Source organism: Hyla sarda, chromosome 12 (genome assembly GCF_029499605.1).
Source record: "Hyla sarda isolate aHylSar1 chromosome 12, aHylSar1.hap1, whole genome shotgun sequence".
Lineage (NCBI taxonomy): Eukaryota > Metazoa > Chordata > Amphibia > Anura > Hylidae > Hyla > Hyla sarda.
Genome location: NC_079200.1, coordinates 12,796,440 through 12,820,420, shown reverse-complemented (window position 1 = coordinate 12,820,420; position 23,981 = coordinate 12,796,440). Strand labels below are relative to the sequence as shown.

At 44.8% G+C, this 23,981-nt stretch overlaps 1 protein-coding gene across 1 annotated transcript in view; it reads left to right on the top strand.

Annotated features, from left to right (window-relative positions):
- Window positions 1–23,981, top strand: part of PHF20 (PHD finger protein 20) — a 94,152-nt gene that overhangs the window by 33,936 nt on the left and 36,235 nt on the right. The window contains 8 exon segments of the mRNA XM_056547998.1: window positions 1,552–1,668; window positions 1,765–1,936; window positions 7,800–7,884; window positions 9,674–9,753; window positions 13,589–13,964; window positions 16,497–16,598; window positions 18,174–18,386; window positions 18,519–18,713. Coding sequence (XP_056403973.1) covers window positions 1,586–1,668; window positions 1,765–1,936; window positions 7,800–7,884; window positions 9,674–9,753; window positions 13,589–13,964; window positions 16,497–16,598; window positions 18,174–18,386; window positions 18,519–18,713 — 1,306 coding nt within the window. The 5' untranslated portion in view covers window positions 1,552–1,585.

The following is a 23,981-nucleotide window of genomic DNA, read 5'->3' as shown; positions in this document are numbered from 1 at the left end:
AACAGGAAGTAAGAAGAATACAGCCCGGGGACCGAACACCTGTACCGGACTGTACCGGAGCTCCGGGGGCTCGTTGGCAGGTAAGATAAAGTGCGTTTTATTTTATTTTGCAGCCCGGACGGGATAACATGAGAAAAGTGAGCACCGGAGTACTAGATCGCCGCTGTCAAAGCTGACAGCGGCGTCTATTGGGATCTGTGAATGCTCCCAGGTGGGCGATGTATCGGGATATATCGCGATGTATCGTCACCTAGACGGTATCGCGATATATCGGGATATATCGAATCGCCACACTGGTATCGCGAATCGAATCGCCAAATTCTTGGCGATTCACACCCCTAATATATATATATATATATATATATATATATATATATATATATATATATATATATATATAATTTTATTTTATTTTTTACAATTTTTGTTTAATAATTTTTTTTTGGTGCGTGTTCTGCTCATATAATTTTTTTATTATTATTATAATTTTTAATTATAATTTATTATTTTTTTTTATTGTGAATGTGGCCAACACTGATTTATGTTCTTCCCTGGCCATGAAGTAAATCTGTCTTCCGTTCTGTGTACGTGGAATATTATAGTTTTATTGCGTCTCAGAGTCGTTCGTGTAATTCAGACCCCTGGGAAATGATGGCGATCGATCATTAACCCGAAGCTTAGAGAATGACACGTTATAATCCGTCTATTTCCATCAGATCAGCTCCTCTCTTTGTTCCCATCATTACACAGGTCATAAATTTTGGCTGTATGGATACGTAAGACTTTTCTTGCACTGAGATTTTTGCATTTAATGGCTACCGCCAAAACTGATCATAGGAAACAGATGCCTCCTCCAACACCCTGCCATATAGAATAGGGATACGATGTCTGATCATTGGGGACCCCCGCAATCTCCTGCAGCACCCCCGTTCCTCAGCTGCACAGGGCGAGGATCGCTCCATGGCTGATGACGGGCGATGCAGGGGATGGAGTATCGTGATGTCACGCCTGCCCCCTCATTGCAAGCCTATGGGAGGTGGCATGAAGGCCGTCACACCCCCCTCCCATAGGCTTGCATTGTGGGGGGTGACATCATGAGGGGGCGGGGCTATGGCATCACGAGCTCCAGCGTGGGGGGGGGGAGGGATCAGATGTCTGATCACCGGAAGGGTAGGGTGACCGCTGAGACCTATGCCATGCCTGGCACCCTGGCACATTTTATATTCAGAACACTCGTTTCATCTGGCTGTGGTCGTAACTTCATGCCCCGCCCCCTTCATATCTATGGGAGAGTTCTGCTGGACTACCACACACAACCTGAGGGGGCAGCACTGTTCTTGGAAAATCTCTTATTCCTGGATAACCCTTTTAACTTATTATTTATTTATTTTTTTTTTAAGTATGTAGTTATCCTTAATCTAGGATTATGCCTGGCTGACACGTATATATACCTCATGTGTATAACTGCTAAATTACTGTTTGTCTGGAAGTTAGGGTTAGGGTTTACAAAAACTAGTGTTTTTTTAACTTCTATTTTATTTTTTTCTCCAGGCTTGAATGGCTTTAATAAAGGACGCTGTGTACGATGACTAAGCACCCGCCAAACCGTAGAGGCATCGCCTTCGAGGTTGGAGCGCAACTGGAAGCCCGTGATCGACTGAAGAAATGGTAGGTGCTTTTTCTACACTTGGTGTTATCTGTTGTGTGCTCGATTCACTAGGACCCAAGTAATTTTTTTTTTTTTTTTGCGTTTGTCGCTTCTAGGTACGCTGCGCACATTGAAGAAATCGATTATGAGGAAGGCAAAGTGTTGATCCACTTTAAGCGGTGGAATCACAGATACGATGAATGGTTCTGCTGGGACAGCCCTTACCTTCGGCCTTTAGAGAAGATCCAACTGAGGAGGGAAGGCCTGGTAGAAGACGAGCCCACGGTGGTAACTATTATTTTTCTAGAAGTGTTATTTTTGTGTGTTACATGGGATGGTTTTCCTGTGTATAAAGGGGTATTCCGGGATTTTTTCTTCTTTGAATGTAAGATGGGTAGCAGTTAGTTTAGGAACATACTTCCCTTCATGTGGTTTGGTGGCTGGTATCAAATTTCTTTGTCCTTATTTTCCATGGATGTTTATTTTCTACAGCCTTCAAAATGAATGTTGTCTCAGACCTTTCCCAGCTTGCTGTGCAGCCCGAAATAATGCATCACAAGTCAGGTGCTGAAAGGGGGCTTGGCTGCTTCGTCTAAGGTTTGTGAAGCCGGCCCCTGATGTTACCAGCGCACAGAGCCACAGCTTGAGTGTCAGGTGATGGCGAGCAAGTCATGTGATTAAAAGGAGCGTGGCTGTGCTGCAATGGGTGGGTCTACTGATGTTTGGGAGGGAAATAAGTCACCTCCCACCTTAAAACAAAGTATCCTGGGGATTGTAGTCTGAGGGAGGCCACGGAAACCGGAAGTATCTAGTTCCCAAAAACAAAACAGCAGTGTAAGGGGGGGGGCACAGGACACGGCCCTTTACCACCAACACAAGCACAGATCCTTGGTTAGCATGTCCATCACTGTATGACACTTAATTTCTAAAATCACCTTACGTTGGATAGGGGGTTTTATGAATGGCCTGTTCCCAGGATAGTTCATAAATATGTGGTCAGCGTGATTCAGTACCTGGTTCCTCCACTGATCCGCAGGCTGCGGCACCCATTTAGAACAAAGCACGAAGCCGCTCCGCTCTCGTTCAGTTGCGCTCAGGACGGTCACTGCCTATTGTCTGCTTTTGGCTCTGTTCTCTGTATAAACACTGATGCCTGGGTGACAGGTGACAGATCCCCACCAATGGAATATTGGAATATTGATGACTTATCCTATAAGAGAGAGAGCCATCCATACGAAAGCCTCTGAACAATCAATTACACTTGTGTGTGTATATATGCATTAAAGGGATACCCCGACATTAGATTAAACTGCTTACCTGTCTGCCCCAGTTATTGAATCCAGCAAAAATCCATTTGTTTTGTGGGTCTGTAATCCTCTCCCCTACCATGTTTTATCACTACTTCCTGGTTCAGAAATTGGGCAGAATTAAAATTCCCAGAATTCTTTGCTTTCCCTAAGCTCATCACAGCCCTCCCACCCTGCCTACTCCCCTCTCACAGCACGCCTGCCAGTCCCCCACCTGTTCTGTTGTAGAATCTTATTTCACAGCAGACTATCTCACATTCAAGCTTCTGCATTCATTACCTGTCTGCTTCTCTGCCTGTGGAAATATTTAGCACAAGACAGGATGCTGTAACTACACCTCCCGCTCATTCTCCCCTAAGTGTGTGTATGTATGTTATATATACTTAGCCTGAGACAGCAGAGGATGATGCGACCTCAGTGGATGTCTTGGAAGAGAGGGTTTATCTAGGATGCTGCTAAGACAACACCACACTGACAATGAAAGAACTACACAACGAACGGTCAGGGGGGATTCGCATAAGAGCATGCTAAAACCAGTACCGTTTGTGATAACACAATATTAGTAAGTTATGCATCTGGGAGTGATGGTTTTATTTAAATACAATTTATCTTTTATACCGGAATACCCCTTTAAAATATATTTGCTTTCACTAAGGGCTATTTCATAGCCTATCCCCTGTGTATAAGAACAAGTAATTCTGGTGATGTCTATTTAGTTTATTCTTCAGTTGTCAGTGTATTAAGACGCTTCTAGGAAAAAATAACAGGAATGAAGTAGGGATGTCCTGATACCATTTTTTGTAAAACGGAGTAAAACTACCGATACTTTAAAGGGGTACTCCGGTGGAAAAGAAAGTTAAACAAATTTAGTAAATTACTTTTATTTAAAAACAAAAATTCTTAATCCTTCCAGCATTTATTAGCTGCTGAATACTATAGAGGAAATTCTATTCTTTTTGGAACACAGAGCTCTCTGCTGACATCATGACCACAGTGCTCTCTACTGACATCTCTGTCCATTTTAGGAACTGTCCAGAGCAGCATATGTTTGCTATGGGGATTTTCTCCTACTCTGGACAGTTCTTAAAATGGATAGAGATGTCAGCAGAGAGCACTGTGCTCATGATGTCAGCAGAGAGCTTTGTGTTCCAAAAAGAAAAGAATTTCCTCTGTAGTATTTAGCAGCTAATAAGTACTGGAAGGATTAAGATTTTTTTTTAATAGAAATAATTTACAAATCTGTTTAACTTTCTGGCACCAGTTAATTAAAAAAAATGTAAAAATTTTTTTTTTTTCCACCGGAGTACCCCCGTTTAACCTCTTAAGGACCCATGACGTACATGTACGTCATGAGTCCGCTCCCATTCTATAAATCGTGTCATAGCGGGTTAGGGGGCCGGGGCCTGTGGCTAATAGCGTGCAGCACTGATCGCGGTGCTGCGTGTGATTAACCCTTTAGACGCGGCATTCAAAGTTGATCACCGCATCTAAAGTGAAACTAAAACATTGCCGTTTAGCTCAGGGAGCTGTTCCGGATCGCCGCGGCGAAATCGCGGCATCCCGAACAGCTGTTAGACAGGATCCCTACCTGCCTCCTGGTGTCCGATCACCGAATGACTGCTCCGTGCCTGAGATCCAGGCATGAGCAGTCAAGCGGCAGAATCATCGATCAATCGTTTCCTATGAGAAACCAGCGATCAATGTAAAAGATCAGTGTGTGCAGTGTTATAGGTCCCTATGGGATAACAATGATCAGTGTGTGCAGTGTTATAGGTCCCTATGGGATAACAATGATCAGTGTGTGCAGTGTTATAGGTCCCTATGGGATAACAATGATCAGTGTGCAGTGTTATAGGTCCCTATGGGATAACAATGATCAGTGTGTGCAGTGGTATAGGTCCCTATGGGATAACAATGATCAGTGTGTGCAGTGTTATAGGTCCCTATGGGATAACAATGATCAGTGTGTGCAGTGTTATAGGTCCCTGTGGGAGCTAGAACACTGCAAAAAAAGTGAATAAAGATCATTTAACCCCTTCCCTAATAAAAGTTTGAATCGCCCCCCTTTTCCCATTTAAAAAAAAAACTGTATAAATGAAAATAAACGTGGTATCGCCGCGTGCGGAAATGTCAGAATTATAAAAATATATAATTAACTAAACCGCCCGGTCAATGGTGTACACGCCAAAAAAATTCAAAAGTCCAAAATAGTGCATTTTTGGTCACTTTTTATATCATGAAGAACTGAATAAAAAGTGATCAAAAAGTCTGATCAATACAATACAATGGTACTGATAAAAACTTAAGATCACGGCGCAAAAAATGAGCCCTCATACCGCCCCGTACGCGGAAAAATAAAAAAGTTATAGGGGTCAGAAGATGACAATTTTAAACGTATACATTTTCCTGCCTGTAGTTATGATTTTTTCCAGAAGAACAACAAAATCAAACCTATATAAATAGGGGATCATTTTAATCGTATGGACCTACAGAATAAAGAGAAGGTGTCATTTTTACCGAAAAATGTACTGCTTGGAAACGGAAGCCCCCAAAATTTACAAAATGGCGTTTTTATTTTTCAATTTTGTCTCTCAATAATTATTTTTCTGTTTCGCTGTAGATTTTCGGGTTACATGACTAAAGTCACTGCAAAGTAGAATTGGTGGCGCAAAAAATAAGCCATCATATGGATTTTTAGGTGCAAAATTGGTAAGGAGGAAAAAATGAAAATGCAAAAACTGAAAACCCCCGGGTTCCTTAAGGGGTTAAGCACTCACCGATGCCAATTATCTATACTTTTTTCAATGTCACGTGACAGGTTTTTTTTTTCTAGTTTTTAGAAGCCTTTTTTATTTTATTTTTATTATTAAAAATATATATTTATTAACCCCTTGCTGCAAATGGACGTACATGAACGTTCATCTGCGGCTCCTGAGGTATGACACGCATGCCCAGCAGGTAAGCGCACATCATGCCCGGTGGGTCCTGATTGCTATAGGCAACCAGAACCCACGGCTATTGCTGGACATTGCTGATCGGGCTGATGTCTGGCATTAACCCTTTAGACGCGGCGATAAAACTTGATCGCTGTGTCTAAAAGGAAAGTAAACATTGCCGGTTAGCTCAGTGGTGAAATCGCGGCATCCTGAACAGCTTGCAGGATGCAAGGAGGATCCCTACCTGCCTCCTCGCTGTCCGATGTCAATGGCGTATGGACCGTACAGTCAATGGCGTACATGTAAAAAAAAAGGCCAAAATAGCGTATTTTTGGTCACACTTTATACCATTAAAAAAAATAAAAAGTGATCAAAAAGTCAGATCAAAGCAAAAATGGTACCGATAAAAATTTCCGATCACGGCACAAAAAATGAGCCCTCATTACCGCCCCTTATACAGAAAAATAAAAAAGTTAGAGGTCAGAAGATTACTTTTTCAACGTATTAATTTTGGTGCATGTATTTTATTTTTTTTTTTTTTTTTTTTGAGTAAAATAAAATCAAACCTATATAAATTGGGAATCCTTGTGACCATATGGACCTACAGAATAAATGTATAAGGTACAATTTTTACCGATAACTTCACTGCGTAGAAACTGAAGCCGCAAAAAATAAAAAAATGGCTTGTTTTTTTTTTTCATTTTTTTTTTCAATTTTGTAGATTTTGCAGTGATAATTAATAGTATTACAAAGTAAAGTTGTTGGCGCAAAGAACAAGCCCTCATGGATTTTTAGGTGGAAAATTGAAAGTTTTATGATTTTTAGAAGGTGAGGAGGAAAAAATAAAAGTGCAAAAAAATGAAAAATCACCAAAAAGGTTAAAACCTTTTGAAAAGGGGGTGATTCAATGTATTTATTTATTTTTTTTATTGGGAAGGGGTTAATTCACTATTTATTTATTTATTATTTACACTTTTCTTTTTTTTTTTTTTTCCTTCACTTTTTTAATCATAGTTTGGACATAGGGGACTATTACATGCAATCCGGCTTACTGCAGATATGGTATCGGGGACATTTGCACGAGTACAAGTACTTGTGTAAATGTCCAATATCTGTATTGGGACATCCCTAGAATGAAGTATTAATACCGCACCTCATTTACTAAGCTAAAACTGACTAGTTTTTGTCAGGTTATTTTGGATTATAGTGTCTGCAAAATGTTTGCACCAGAAAAAAATCCAGCAAACCTGACATAGCATTGCGAAAAGCCGAAAAAGGTGCACGGTCGGCCCGCAAAAGGGGCGTGGTTTCACAACCCGACCTATTTACGATTTGAATTCACATAACATCCTGTGAATAAATGTCTGGAAATTTAAACCTAGAAAAGACGGTCAGAAAATTGTCCTGACGTGTAAATCTGTGAATTCCCGTAGTAAATGGAGAGGAATCCTGCGAGTCGCAAACAACAATTCACGCTAGTAAAAACCTGACACTCTTAGAAAATGAGAGCCACTGTGTATAACAGTGTTTCCCAACCAGGGTGCCTCCAGCTGTTGCAAAACTACAACTCCCAGCATGCCCGGACAGCCTTTTGCTGTCCGGGCAAGCTGGGAGTTGTAGTTTTGCAACAGCTGGAAGGACCCTGGTTGGGAAACATTGGTGTAAAGCAATAAACGTGAGCAATTTGATAGCACCAGACAAGAACTATGATGCTGTACCAACCCCCTTTACCAAGCTTCTTGGCATAAGGAGGCCTCCGGGAGTGAAGTAGGGGTTCCCCTGCAGTAGTAAGATTGGGGGTCACTGTTATGGGGAATGCAGACATGTCAGGAGAGCAGTCCTTTATGCCTTGCCTATATCTGACTTTATTCATGCTCAATTTTATTGTTCTCTTTGCTTTGTTGGTAGGTTTTCCGTGTAAATGAACAAGTGTTAGCTTGTTGGTCCGACTGCCGATTTTATCCAGCAAAAATAACATCTGTCAATAAAGATGGTAAGAATGGTTGTTCAGCCCTGTGTGTGTGTGTGTGTGTGGATGTGTGTATATATATACGCGCGCACACACACACACACACACACACACACACACACACACACACACGCACACACACGTGTAATAATAATTTATATACACACATACTGCTCAAAAAAATAAAGGTCTCACTAAGATAACACATCCTAGATCTGAATGAATGAACTAATCGTATGAAATACTTTCCTCTTTACATAGTTGAATGCGCTGACAACAAAATCACACAAAAATTATCAATGGAAATCAAATGTATCAACCCCTGGAGGTCTGGATATGGAGTCACTCAAAATCACAGAGGAAAACCACACTACAGGCTGATCTAACTTTATGTAATGTCCTTAATACAAGTCCCAATGAGGCTCAGTAGTGTGTGTGGCCTCCACGTGCCCGTATGACCTCCCTACAACGCCTGGGCATGATCCTGATGAGGTGGAGGATGGTCTCCTGAGGGATGTCCTCCCAGACCTGGACTAAAGCATCCGCCAACTCCTGGACAGTCTGTGGTGGATGGAGCGAGACGTCCCAGATGTGCTCAATCGGATTCAGGGGAACGGGCGGCCAGTCCATAGCATCAATGCCTTCCTCTTGTAGGAACTGCTGACACACTCCTGCCACATGAGGTCTAGCATTGTCTTGTATTAGGAGGAACCCAGGGCCAACCGCACCAGCATATGGTCTCACAAGGGGTCTGAGGATCTCATCTCGGTACCTAATGGCAGTCAGGCTACCTCTGGCAAGCCTATGGATGGGCTGTGTGGCCCCTCAAAGAAATGCCACCCCACACCATTACTGACCCACCGCCAAACTGGTTATGCCGGAGGATGTTGCAGGCAGCAGAACGTTCTCCACGGTGTCTCCAGACTGTCACATCTGTCACATGTACTCAATGTGAACCTGCTTTCATCTGTGAAGAGCAAAGGGCACCAGTGGTGACTTTGCCAAGCTTGGTGTTCTCTGGCAAATGCCAAACGTCCTGCACGGTGTTGGGCTGTAAGCACAACCCCCACCTGTGGACGTCGGGCCCTCATACCACCCTCATGGAGTCTGTTTCTGACTGTCTGAGTGGACACATGCACATTTGTGGCCTGCTGGAGGTCATTTTGCAGGGTTTTGGCAGTGCTACTCCTGCTCCTCCTTGCACAAAGGCAGAGGTAGTGGTCCTGCTGCTGGGTTGTTGCCCTCCTACGGCCTCCTCCACGTCTCCTGATGTACTGGCCTGTCTCCTGGTAGCACCTCCGTGCTCTGGACACTACGCTGACAGACACAGCAAATCTTCTTGCCACAGCTCGCATTGATGTGCCATCCTGGATGAGCTGCACTACCTGAGCCACTTGTTTGGGTTGTAGACTCCGTCTCATGCTACCACTAGAGTGAAAGCACCGTCAGCATTCAAAAGTGACCAAAACATCAGCATAGGAACTGAGAAGTGGTCTGTGTTCACCACCTGCAGAACCACTCCTTTATTGGGGTGTCTTGCTAATTGCCTATAATTTCCACCTGTTGTCTGTTCCATGTGAAATTGATTGTCAATCAGTGTTCTTCCTGAGTGGACAGTGGGATTTCACACAAGTGTCATTGACTTGGAGTTACATTGTGTTTGTGTTCTCTCTATTTTTTTGAGCAGTGTATATATATATATATAATGTGTGTGTATAAAATGGGTGTTTGTAATATTCAGTCTATATGCAGTCTTCATTTTGTATTTATAAAATGCTGATACTGTGTTTTGTTCCCCCCATCTATATTTTAGGCACTTACACTGTAAAGTTTTTTGATGGTGTTATACAGACAGTTAAGAATATTCACGTCAAAGCCTTTTCCAAGGACCAGGTAAGTGACCTGTTTGATGGTGTAGACATTGATCAGACCTTGTAGTAAAGTTTGGCATACACATTAGTTGTCAGCTGAACCAGCTATCTCTTCATAGACTCCACCCTAATACACATGCACATCTAGCTAGGCTGAGCATGCAGGGAAGACTATTGAAGCAGATGAAAGCTGAGACTATGCCCACATAACTAATTCAGGGGGGATCTATTAAAACCTGTGCAGACAAAGACTGGTGCAGTTCTCCATAGCAACCAATAAGATTGTTTCCTACATTTCTGAAATATTAAAAAACTGTGATTGGTTGCTACTGTTTTTGATAAATCCTGATCCAGTAGAGATAGTAGAGATGTATGAACTACTATATATTCTGATCCCATAGAGATAGCAGCAGCAGTATACAGATAGAGCTGGAGGTGAGGTGTATAACTACAATTTATCCTAATCCCATTGAGGATAATGGCAGTATTCAGATAGAGCTGAAGGGGAGGTGTATAGCTACCATATATCCTGATCCCATAGAGATAGCAGCAGCAGTATACAGATGGAGCTGGGAGGTAGTAGGAGGGATCTGGTAGGTGTTAAAGGGGTGCTTCAAGGAAGTTAAAAATATAAATGCCCCAAAGCCACCACAATACCTGCTGTGTCCCAAGTAGTTATCCGAGTGGTTTTGGATGCTTCTGTGGCCCCTGTTGTCTCCTGATTATTCTTTTTACTTGCTTGCAGCCCAGACTAAAACTCCTAGAAGTCAGTGCAACTCTGTGTAATGGCTGCCAGCCAATAGCTTTCCCTATCTTTGTGCATGCTGTGTTTTTGTGAACAGTCAGCAGCACACACTACTTGTCTTTTCTTTTAAACTATCTCCCCCCCCCCCCCCCCCAAGCAATAAATCATGCTATGCTGTGAATGGCAGCAGTCAGTGATAAGATCTACTACAGGAAAAGAGCAGCATTATGTGCTGAGGAGACTGAGATTGAGGGGTTTACACAAAGACAAGCAGGATCTGATCATGAGGTTTTTTTTTTTCTCACTCCCTGCATGTAAGTGACAGCTGAAAGAGTGGAAACTGCTCTTATATAGCTAATGAATGATATTTAGACAAATACATAGATTGGTGAGAGGGAAAGGATGGGCTATGGGTTTAGTTCCCCGGAGTACCCCTTTAATGTAATCCTGTAGTCCACAGAAAGTCAGAACTCAGAACAGACATCCTGTTCTGACGCATTTAGCACTGGAAGATTTAGAGCGTCAGACTGCGGATCACGTGACCAGGTTCAGTAATGAAAGTATAGATGCAGCTGTTCTGGGGGGGGGGGGGGTGGAATGGCACCGTAGGAATTGTGATGTGTGCATTATAGGGATCGACCGATATGGTTTTTTTTTAGGGCCGATACCGATAATTTGGGGAGTTTAGGGCCGATAGCCGATAACTTATACCGATATTCCGGTATAAGTTATCGGCTATTTATCCCCCCGCGACACCGCTGCAGATCATTGATTTAAAGCGGGCGCTTTAAAACAATGCACTGCAGTGGCTTTTGCGGTGCCATAGGCCGCGGCCGCCACCCGCTTCTCTCCCCCTACCTGTCCGGGGGTCCTGAGACCTATCACCGCTCGCCGCTAACCCCCCCCTCCCCCCCCGCCGCGCCTAGGGGTGCCTCCAGCTGTTGCAAAACTACTACTCCCAGCATGCTGGGAGTTGTAGTTTTGCAACAGCTGGAGGGCCTAATGTAGGTATAGTATATTATACAGACCCCTGTCCATCCCAAAACCCAGACTCACCTTCCCAGTTGCTGCAGGGACTGTCCGGGGAGGGTGGTCTGGGCCATACATCCTTCCTGTAGTGTCCGGCAGCATTCCGGGTGGAGGGTGAACCGGTCCGGGCTGTCCTTCTTCTCCGGGGGTCCTCTTCTCCACTCCGGGCAGGCTCCGGCCTAGTATCGCTGCATAGACGCCGCTGCGCAGCGACGCATCTGACGTAGCGGCGTCTATGCAGCGTTACAAGGCCGTAGCCTGACCGGAGTGGAGAAGGGGACCCCCGGAGAAGCCCGGAACGGTTCACCCTCCACCCGGAATGCTGCCGGACACTACAGGAAGGATGGATGGCCCGGACCACCCCCATTGTGGGTAAGTTTAAATTTTTTTTTTTTTTTATTGGCTCGGACGGTGGGGCCCGACCGGTATAGCGGTATGGGCAAAAATCCATACCGTGGGAGAAAAAAAAAACTGTATCCGGTTCATACCGGTATACAACCCAGCACTACGATGGGGGTGGTCGCGGGGCAGGCCATTATCGGCAAGGTAATTGCCGATACCGATTAGGAATCGACCGATTATCGGTATGGCCGATATTATCGGCCGATTAATCACGATTTTGGGCATTATCGTTATCGGCAATTATCTTGCCGATAAGCCGATAATGCACCGCCCGCACCGCGACCGCCACCCCCTCGCCGCACCGCGTCGCACCCCCCACCGTGATGCTAGGAGGTATACCAGTATGGATTTTTTCCCATACCGCTATACCGGTCGGGCCCCTCCCCCACCCTCCCAGTCAATAAAAAAATTCAACTTACCCGTAATGGGGGTGGTCCGGGCCATCCATCGTTGCTGTGGCGTCCGGGGGCGTTCCGGGTGGAGGGTGGTCCGGTCCGGGCTGTCCTTCTTCTCCCACGGTCTTCTTCTCCACTCCGGACAGGCTCCGGCCTAGTACGCTGCATAGACGCCGCTACGCCGTGACGTCAGGTGCGTCGCTGCGCACAGGCGTCACTGCGCAGCGGCGTCTATGCAGCGTACTAGGCGGGAGCCTGCCCGGAGTGGAGAAGATGACCGCCGGAGAAGGACAGCCCGGACCGGACCACCCTCCACCCGGAACGCCCCCGGACACTACAGGAACGATGGATGGATGGCCCGGACCACCCTGACAGGTAGGGGAGAGAAGCGGGTGGCGGCGGCGGCCTATGGCACCGCAAAAGCCACTGCAGATCATTGATTTAAAGCGCCCGCTTTAAATCAATGATCTGCAGCGGTGTCGCAGGGGGTTAAATAGCCGATATCTTATACCGGAATATCGGTATAAGTTATCGGCTATCGGCCCTAACCTGCACCGATTATCGGTATCGGCCCTAAAAAAAACGATATCGGTCGATTCCCTAATACCGATAATGCCCAAAATCGTGATTATCTGCCGATAATATCGGCCATACCGATAATCGGTCGATCCCTAGTGCATTATATGAGCAAAAAACAAACGAATCCGGAGTGCTTCAGGTTTGACAGGATAAAAAAAAAAAAAAACACAAAGAACATGGCTGCTTTCCTCCCAGAAAATAAGTGTAATGAGAAGTTACAAACAGGCCAAATATATCACTGACTGGGGAAGAGATTAAAATGATTTAAAAAATAAATAATTATTAAAAATTTTATTTAAAAAAAATTATTAATTTAAATAATAATTTTTTTTCTTGGTCACTGCACCTGCGCTCACATTTAAGCTCAGAAATGTTTTATTTATTCAGTTATCGCTTGTCTGGGCGCTAGTAACCATGGAATATTTTGTGAGATATTTCCACCAGAATTTTCTGGGATGTAAAATTTGGCGCCAAACTTGGCAATTTTGTCACCCAAAAAATCCAATATGGCTGCAAAAAAAAAAAATTGGGGCGTGAAAATGAATTTTCACATATTTTGATATTTTCAAAGCAGCACAAGGGACCTTTGAAAATGTGAGGAGAATAATAAGTGGGAATAATATCCATTGAACAGAAATTACAGTCGTTTTTGAGAATCTCCCCCCATTGACTGTAAAATCCATACTGACCGGTGACTTTCTTTTTAGGCTAGCGCCGCTCGATCAAGGCACAGAGAGCGCCCCACCGAGAGCTCGTCTCCTCCCGACAAACACAGAGGTAAATTTAGGGAACAGAGGAAAAGTTCGGAGAACACGACCGTAGAGAAAGAGAAGGCGCCGGCCGCAGATAAGAAGGCAGCGCAGCCGGAGAAAGAGAAGAAATCCGTACCCTGCGAGAAGAGTAAAGTACCGGCTGTGAAAAACGAGAAGGAGGATAAAGAGAACATTTCTGAGAATGAAAGGGATTCCTCTGCCGAGACCCGGATGGAGGAGAGGAGCGGGCAGAACGACAGCTTGAAAGTACCGCATGAAAATGGAGAGCGGAGGAGGAAACGCGATCGCTCGTCCTCGCTATCTGCATCTGGTAGGTTATACAGGGCACACAGACATAGATCAGTGTTTCCCAGCCAGTGTGTCTATAGTTGTTGCAGAACTACAACTCCCAGCATGCCCGGACAGCCAAAGGCTGTCCGGGCATGCTGGGAGTTGTAGTTTTGCAACAGCTGGAGGCACCCTGGTTGGGAAACACTGATCTATATACTTGGATATACTCTGTAGAGATTGGTTTATTATCAGTGTTGATTCTCCTCTGCCGCTGTCTGATTTCTGGGGCAATGATGTTGTCCCCATTCATTGGACAATGACGGACCGGCTTAGTGTCACGCCCATTTGGCAACGGGGGAGGAGAGTGCCCAGTTGTCAATTTCTTTATTGCCATATATCGGGCATGAAAAGTAACAGGATAAGGGGGGGGGGGAGACGAGAGGGGGGGAAAAATTCTTTCCCATTAACCCCTTGTTGCAAATGGCCGTTCATTAACGTCAATCTGCTGCTCCCGAGGTATGATGCACACTCAGCAGGTGGGCGCGCATCATACATACCTGGTGGGTCCTATTTGCTATAGGCAACCAGGACCCACGGCTAATGCCGGACATAGCCGATCTGGCTGATGTCCAGCATTAACCTTTTAGACGCAGCGATCAAACTTGCTGGCCGCGTCTAAAACGAAAGTAAATATTGCCGGTTAGCTCAGTGGTGCTGTTCAGGACCGCCATGGTGAAATCGTGCCGCCCCGAACAGCTTGCATGATGCAAGGAGGATCCCTACCTGCCTCCTCGCTGTCCGATCTCTGAATAACTGCTCCGTGCCGGAGATCCAGGCAGGAGCAGTCGAGCGGTGATAACACTGATCAATACCATGTTAATGCATGGCAGTGATCAGTGTAGGAAATCACTGTGTGCAGTGTTATACCCCCCTATGAAAATAAAGCGTTAATAAATGTGATTTAACCCCTTCCCTAATTAAAGTCTGAATCACCCCCTTTTCCCATTTAAAAAAAAAACAAAACTGTAAATAAAAATATGTGGCATCGCCGCATGCGTAAATGTCCAAACTATAAAAATATATCATTAAAGGGGTACTCTACTGGAAAATATATTTTTTTAAATCAACTGATGCCAGAAATTTAAACAGATTTGTAAATTCTACTAAGAAAATCTTAATCCTTCCAGTACTTAACAGCTGCTGTATCATCCACAGGAAGTTCTTTTCTTTTTTGAATTTCCTTTCTGTCTGACCACAGTGCTCTCTGCTGACACCTCTGTCCATTTTAGGAGTGGGACCAAATCTCCATGGAACTTCCTGTGGAGCATAAAGCAACTAAGTACTGGAAGGATTAAGATTTTTTAATGGAAGTCATTTACATATCTGTTAAACTTTCTGGCACCAGTTGATTTAAAATAAAAAAATGTTTTCCCGTGAAGTAACCCTTTTTAATTAAACCGCACGTTCAATGACGTACATGTAAAAAAAAGTCCAAAATTGCGTATTTTTGGTCACTTTTTTTATACCATAAAACGTGATAAAGTCTGATCAAAACAAAAATGGTACCGATAAAAAATTACAGCACAAAAAAATGAGCCCTCATACTGCCCTTTATATGGAAAAATGTAAAAAAAATTTTTTATAGCTGTCAGAAGATGACATTTTTCAACATATTCATTTTGGTGCCTGTAGTCGTGTTTTTTTTTTTTGTAGTAAAATAAAATCAAACCTATATTAATTGGGTATCCTTGCGAACGTATGGACCTACAGAATGAAATATGAGGTGCAATCTTTACTGAAAACTGCACTGCGTAGAAATGGAAGCCGCTCAAAATTACAAAATGGCTTTTTTTTTATTTTTTTCAAATTTGCTACACAAATGTTTGTTTTTTATGGTTTCCTCATAGATTTTGTAGTGAAATTATTAATGGTATTACAAAGTAAAATTGTTGTTGCAAAGAACAAGCCCTCATATGGATTTTTAGGTGGAAAATTGAAGTGTTTAGTTTTTTCCATCTCCCCTTCTAAAAATAATAAGTGCAAAAATGAAAAATCACCAAAGAGGGAAGAGTTGAAGGAGGTAATAAGCAATAAAGATGACATTTTTAACTTTTTAGGGCAAACATGTGGTCCTCTTTACATTGATGATATGCATAACAATAGATGATTAAGAGGAGGATGGATGATGATAGATAAAATAAAAATAATTATAAATGGAAATTTTTTTTATGTTTTGTTTATAATTAGAAATAAAAATAATTTTAAAAACATGATAAAAATAGTCCGTTTTTATTGGTCGTTCTGGACCCATCAGGCTTGCAGAACGAGCCGTGAGAAGTGTGCGCTTTGCTTGTTCTTTTCTGTCTGTGTCATATGACTCAAAATTTTTACTCAATGGGACCGTCTCACTCACATAGTACCGGGTGGGGGGGGAATGGGTGGAGGAGGAGAACAGAAGCACGCGGCTTTTGGTCTTCTCTCCTGACTTGTTCAAGTGATGGGTTTAGTGGTCAGACTGACATATCAAGTTTTAAGCACAGATGCACTTTAACGGTTATCGTTTTATTGACAGATCCAGGTTCACAAACCCTTCAGCCTGTGACATTGGAACTAAGGAGAAGGAAGATCTCCATACCATCGGAAAGTCATAACAAGCGTCCTCGCCTTGAAAAAAGTAAGTATGGCTAACCTGCTGATCTAGGCATACTTGTAAATGATATTGCCTGGACCTTTATATGGTACTTTTACAATTTTTTTTGCTGTGAAAAGTTAAGTCATAATGAGGCTGGGTTCCCACTACATTTTCTCCCATAAGGCAGGGGAGAGCTAAAACCTTGCGCTCCCGTTTGTAATTCATTTCAATGAGCCGACCGCAGTGAAACGTTCGCTTGGCTCATTTTTGCGCTGTATGCGCTTTTTCCCTGGACCTAAAACTGTGGTCAACCACGGTTTTAGGACCGGTTGTAAAAGCGCATACGGCGCAACAATGAGCCGACCGGACGTTTCACTGCGGTCGGCTCATTGAAATGAATGACATACGCGAGGTTTTAGCTCTCCCCTGCCATATGCGCTCCCGTATGGGAGAAAACGTAGGGGGAACCCAGCCTGACATGGAAAGGGGCAGTGATGAATAATTTAGTCAACAGGGGTTAAGTTTAAAAAAAAAAAAAAAAATTTAATAAAAAAAAATCTACCTTGTTCCTGCACAGCACAGACTGAACTCTGCTCCTTGCTGTCCAGCGCTTTAGAGTTGGTGACATTACATCACACACCCACTCATCCAATCAGAGGCCGCAGAGATGTCCAACCTCAGCAGCTGACTGGCTAAGCGGGTGTGTGACATCATGTTCCCAAACCCGGACAGTGGAAAATAAGAGGCTTATATTGTTGTTGTGTTTTTTTTTGTTTTTTGTGTGTTTATCCTCTGCTGACTAGTTTTTAAGTGTCATTTTATGTAGCTTGGAGCGGCCTTTTACCTATAGCAATGTCGTTGGAACAGGAGGTGTGACGAATAGTGGGCCCTCAAGTTGCAATATTAAGTTCCAAAACGACCATTGTGAAAATATTGTGTATTGAGACAATGATTGCATGGAAAACCAGCGATTGGTTCTAAAGCCGCCAAAATGTTAATTAAAATAGGGAAAAGTCAGGATTAAAGGGGGGGGGGGGGGGGGGAGAAAAAACAGATAATGCAAGTCCTTGCATAACATCAGAAATAGCTGCTGAAGTCTCTATGCAGAGGGCAAGATTGAAAGCCGCCCTTATCTGGTGTACAAGAGGCAGCTCATCCGGGCACAGGTGAAGAGCAGTACTGCTCTATATTGTAGGGAGGTGCTACCGTACCTGATCCTATAGCACAGACTTACCATTGTCCATTCTTCATGCTGTGCATAAAATTCAGTGTAGAACATCACCTTATGATTCTATATGAAAGAAATAGTGGTGTAACCGTACAGACATGAATGGAGGAGGCATAACGTCACAACCATGGCCGCCCAAAGCTGATGTTCTGAACATAAATGCTCAGAACGCTGGGGTGCTGGGCTGGAGATTGTGGGGGGTCCCAGCAGCCGGACCCCCTGCGATCAGACATCTTATCACTAATCCTTTGGATGGGACAGAAGATGTCTAGGGGTGGAGTACCCCTTTTATAGACAATCTTGAATCTGCATTACACTGCCACTTACCAACTCTAACAATGTTGTGGAATCCTGTATAATTCATAAACACTTGTGTATTATGTGCCTAGGAAAGAATGCTGCATCTGTAAAAACAGAGAATGTGTCAGACGGAGAACAGACGTGCGCCGAAGAGGAGACTGAAAAGGATTGTAAACCTTCGGAGATATTGATCAGCAAAAGTCAGGAAGACCCTATCGTCCTGGATGTCAAACCGGATACTGAACCAGAGAAGGAATCTGTGCATCAGAACGGTCTGACACCGGAACCAGAGGAACCAGAAGGTGTGGGGATTCTGTCATTTTGTACTTCCTGATGATTAATTCATTTTTAATTAAAAAATTGTATTGTTTGGGACATTGTGTAAACTGCATGAGATTTACCTCCCTCTATCCCCGCACTCCTGTCATTCAAAGTGGTAACAAAGGAGTCTACGCCTGAGGATCATGCGAAACCTGAGCAGCCTGAAGTGAATGGGTCGTTGCCTGTGGAGGATGTTGTCGAGCCGGTCGCAGCAGATGAGCCGACTGTTCTCCCAGACATCAAAACCGAAGGCCAAGAGAATGAAGTTCCTGGACCAAACGAAATTCAGATGATTACAACGTTGTCAGGTGAATACATAGTGCATGGTCCTGGTTCCTCTTACTTGATTTTGTGGACTTGCTGTCATCTCTGTATACCAGAAAAAGCTAGCTAGTCTAGCATTAGTAGTACACTACTTCTCTTCTGTTTAACATGACATACACTAGTGTAGTGCTGGGTGATATACCGGTTCATACCGCAGCGCTGTACCCACATCGGGGGACTAATCATGTTACCTGCAGGCGCTGCTCTCCTTCTCTTCCTGTGAGCCGTGGGCGCTGGAAATGAATGAGTTGTGAACCGCGGGCACAGGACAGAGAACGGAACCTGTCGCCTCCCCCTGCAAGTGCTGAAAGCCAGTGGGCTGCTGCAGCCCACTGCCTTTAGGCGCTTGCAAGGGAATGTGACAGCTTCCGTTCTCCGTCCTGCGCCCACGGATTAATTTCCAGCGCCGCGGCTCACAGGAGGAGAAGAGCAGCGCCTGCGGGCAACATGATTAGTCCCCCTATGTGGGGACAGCGCTGCAGTTCATTCGGTGGGGAGAAGGAAAAACGGAGCAGTGCCGCTGGTCATATGATTAGTTCCCCAGCGCACTGCGGCTGATAATTCATCCGAGGGGGGGGGGGGGGGGGGCGGGGAGAGAGAGAGAATGAGTGGGGGGAAAAAATACAGTCAAAAACCGTGGAACCGCCATAAGTTTGAAAAATACCGTGATACACATTTTTGGTCATACCGCCCAGTAGAGATGAGCAAACTTACAGTAAATTCGATTCGTCACGAACTTCTCGGCTCGGCAGTTGATTACTTTTCCTGCGTAAATTAGTTCATCCTTCAGGTGCTCCGGTGGGCTGGAAAAGGTGGATACATTACTAGGAAAGAGTCTCCTAGGACTGTATCCACCTTTTCCAGCCCACGGGAACACCTGAAAGCTGAACTCATTTATGCAGGAAAAGTCATCAACTGCCGAGCCGACAAGTTCGTGACGAATCGAATTTACTGTAAGTTCGCTCATCTCTACCGCCCAGCACTACACTAGTGCAGGGTTTCCCAACCAGGCTGCCTCCAGCTGTTGCAAAACTTCAACTCCCAGCATGCCCGGACAGCCAAAGGCTGTCCGGGCATGCTGGGAGTTGTAGTTTTGCAACAGCTGGAGGCACCCTGGTTGGGGAAACGTTCATGTAATGTGGCTTTCTGTTTGCTGGGGATCTGCAGAGAACGTTTTCCCTGTGTGACCCTTTTTCCACTAGTATATTTGGTGTGCAGGCCTTGTGCTAGCTGTTTGGTAGCATATATTTGTGGCTTGGCACATCTAGACAGCATGTTATCTGCGAAATACTAGCCTGCATGATAAAGTAACGTATCTGCATTATTACACTAACCTGCGTCTAGCACTGACAGGAGCCCTTTTTTTTTTTACATTGAATTTGGTGGTGCAAAGCCATAACTTTATTAAAGGGGCCGATTCCCATCTCCCAGTACAGCGCTCCGAAGTTTTCCTGCCTCTATGAAGACTGCCTGGAAATGACCGCTGTCTCAGTAGTAAAAAACAGCAACCATTAAAGTATTTGGAATCCCGTAACTCTTTATCAATTGGATTCCAGATCCTTTTGAAGGTTATTGCTACTATATGTAAAACCCTGCCTGCGTGTTATACGCCAATAAATCTGCCGATCACTGATTGAAAGTGGCCGCAGCCCTGGCTGTTTGTTAAAAGATCAGCAGCTCGGCCGCGGCCACTTTAAAAACAGTGACCGGCGGCGGCGGCTGCTGCAGCGCGGATTACACTTATCATTGTCCTCCCCCCTTTTCCCCAGCTTTTCTCCCCTGCTTATTTGTAAATTTACCCTCACCTGGCCACGCTCTGGCAGGCTCGGATTCAGGCTGCGGGTCTTTCGGGGCTGCGTGGCCAGTAAAGCATTGAAAGTGTGCCGAGTGACGATCCCTGCCGGCTCTTCTGTGTGGCATCAGGGACGTCAATCGTGATGCAGCGCAGAAGAGGAGCGGACAGGGATCATCACTCGGCATACTTTCAATCCTTTACTGGCCGCACATCCCCGGAAGCCCCACAGTCCGAACCTGAGCCTGCCGGAGCGCGGACAGTCGAGGTCAAATAACATTTTTAAAAAGGGGAGAAAAATCAGGGTGAAGGAGGGAGGACAATCATAAGACACAGATAATCTGGGAGAGGGGGATCACAGAGGCACAGGGGGATCACTAAGGGGAAATGAGGCACAGGGGGGTCACAAATGAGGCACAGGGTAAATGATGAGCCATGGGGGGGGGGGGCGTGTTGTAGCACAGGTTGATAAAGGGGAGGGAATGATGCGGCACGAGGGGGGGGGGGCAGACTGAGGAGCAGGAAAATTGTGGCAAATTGGGGGGAATGATGTGACATTAAGTTCAGAGCTTCAAAGTATTTTATTTTACATTTATTTATTTTATTTTTTTTATTCAAGTTTCCCTGTTAAAATGAGAGTGCGTGTTATACACCGATAAATACGATACCTTCAGTATTTCTCCTGTAAAGCAGCTGGTCACCAGGAGCGTAAATGTGCAAGAAAAACTAGTGAAGGAGCCTCTCTGAGAATTGTTGGAGTGCTATAAGCCTCCTTTAAGAAACCTGTCATGTTGAAAATACTGTCCAATTTGCAGACAATCTGCAGGTAACGTTATAGAGCAGGAGGAGCTGAGCAGATGATATATACAATACAGTAAAATCTGCAGGTGACATGTTATAGAGCAGGAGGAGCTGAGCAGATGATATATACAATACAGTACAATCTGCAGGTATCAGGTTATAGAGCAGGAGGAGATGAGCAGATGATATATACAATACAGTACAATCTGCAGGTAACCTGTTATAGAGCAGGAGGAGCTGAGCAAATGATATATACAATACAGTACAATCTGCAGGTATCATGTTATAGAGCAGGAGGAGCTGAGCAGATATATACAATACAGTACAATCTGCAGGTAACATGTTATAGAGCAGGAGGAGCTGAGCAGATGATGTATACAATACAGTATAATTTGCAGGTATCATGTAATAGAGCAGGAGGAGCTGAGCAGATATATACGATGCAGAGAGAATAGATACAATATATCTAGAACATACCTGCAGATTGTACTGTATTGTATATATCATCTGCTCAGCTCCTCCTGCTCTATAACATGATACCTGCAGATTGTACTGTATTTTATATACCGTATATACTCGAGTATAGGCCGAGTTTTTCAGCACGATTTTTCGTGCTGAAAACACCCTCCTCGGCTTATACTCGAGTGAACTCCCCCACCCGCAGTGGTCTTCAACCTGCGGACCTCCAGAGGTTTCAAAACTACAACTCCCAGCAAGCCCGGGCAGCCATCGGCTGTCCGGGCTTGCTGGGAGTTGTAGTTTTGAAACCTCCGGAGGTCCGCAGGTTGAAGACCACTGCGGCCTTCAACATCATCCAGCCCCCTCTCACCCCCTTTAGTTCTGAGTACTCACCTCCGCTCGGCGCTGGTCCGGTCCTGCAGGGCTGTCCGGTGAGGAGGTGGTCCGGTGGGATACTGGTTCCGGGCTGCTATCTTCACCGGGGAGGCCTCTTCTAAGCGCTTCGGGCCCGGCCTCAGAATAGTCACGTTGCCGTGACAACGACGCAGAGGTGCGTTCATTGCCAACGTAATTCTGCGTCATTGTCAAGGCAACGGCTCTATTCTGGGCCGGAAGCGTGGAGAAGAGGCACCCCCGGTGAAGATAGCAGCCCGGACCACCTCCCCACCGGACCACCTCCTCTCCGGACAGCCCTGCAGGACCGGACCAGCGCCGAGCGGAGGTGAGTACTCAGAACTAAAGGGGGTGAGAGGGGGGCTGGATGATGTTGAAGGCCGCAGTGGTCTTCAACCTGCGGACCTCCGGAGGTTTCAAAACTACAACTCCCAGCAAGCCCGGACAGCCGATGGCTGCCCGGGCTTGCTGGGAGTTGTAGTTTTGAAACCTCTGGAGGTCCGCAGGTTGAAGACCACTGAGGGCGAATGATGAGAAGAGGATGATGAAGGGGGGGGGGGGGTGTGGGATGATAAGGGGATGATGAAGGGGGGATGTGTGGGATGATAAGGGGATGATGAAGGGGGGATGTGCGGGATGATAAGGGGATGATGAAGGGGGGATGTGTGGGATGATAAGGGGATGATGAAGGGGGGATGTGTGGGATGATAAGGGGATGATGAAGGGGGGATGTGTGGGATGATGACAAGGGGATGATGATGAGGATGTTAATGACGGGGGTCTGGATGATGACAGGGGGGGGATGAGGTATTTCCCACCCTAGGCTTATACTTGAGTCAATAACTTTTCCTGGGATTTTGGGTTGAAATTAGGGGTCTCGGCTTATACTCGGGTCGGCTTATACTCGAGTATATACGGTATCTGCTCATCTCCTCCTGCCTTATATACAATACAGTACAATCTGCAGGTATCATGTTATAAGGCAGGAGGAGATGAGCAGATGATATATACAAATCAGTACAATCTGTAGGTAACATGTTATAGAGCAGGAGGAGCTGAGCAGATGATATATACAATACAGTACAATCTGCAGGTATCATGTTATATCATCTGCTCAGCTCCTCCTGCTCTATAACATGATACCTACAGATTGTACTGATTTGTATATATCATCTGCTCAGCTCCTCCTGCTCTATAACATGGTCCCTGCAGATTGTACTGATTTGTATATATAATCTGCTCAGCTCCTCCTGCTCTATAACATATGACCTGCAGATTATACTGTATCTTTTAATGTGACAGGTTCCCTTTAAGTTAAGAAATGCTAACCTCCTGGAATGCTTTGTTGCTTTACTAAATTAACGCTCTGATGCTTATTCTAGAAAAAAATGAGGCTGCATTCAGACAAGCATAATACGGACAAATTTTAGCGTTCCAATTATAGTGCAAGCCGGAATGATCACAAGGGGATTTATGTTGCTGTCCTTTCTGGTTATGGACTTATGGCCATAATAGAGGCACCAAAAAATGCGCCCATATTATACTCATGTGAGTCCGGCACTAGGTTTCCTTACATACATTCTACTAAGCATGAATTACATATACACTATCCTTCATATTACAATCACCACTAACCCTTTAATGTGTACCTGTTGCTTGTCAAAAAAAAAAAAAGTTTTTGTCCTAGAGTAATTTCAAAAGTTTTGATTGGTCAGAGTGAGTGTGTTCAGACCCCGAACTATTGTTAGAACGAGCAGGGAGAAAAGTACAACTGACCGAGACAATTCCATATTTTGTACGTTTGTCT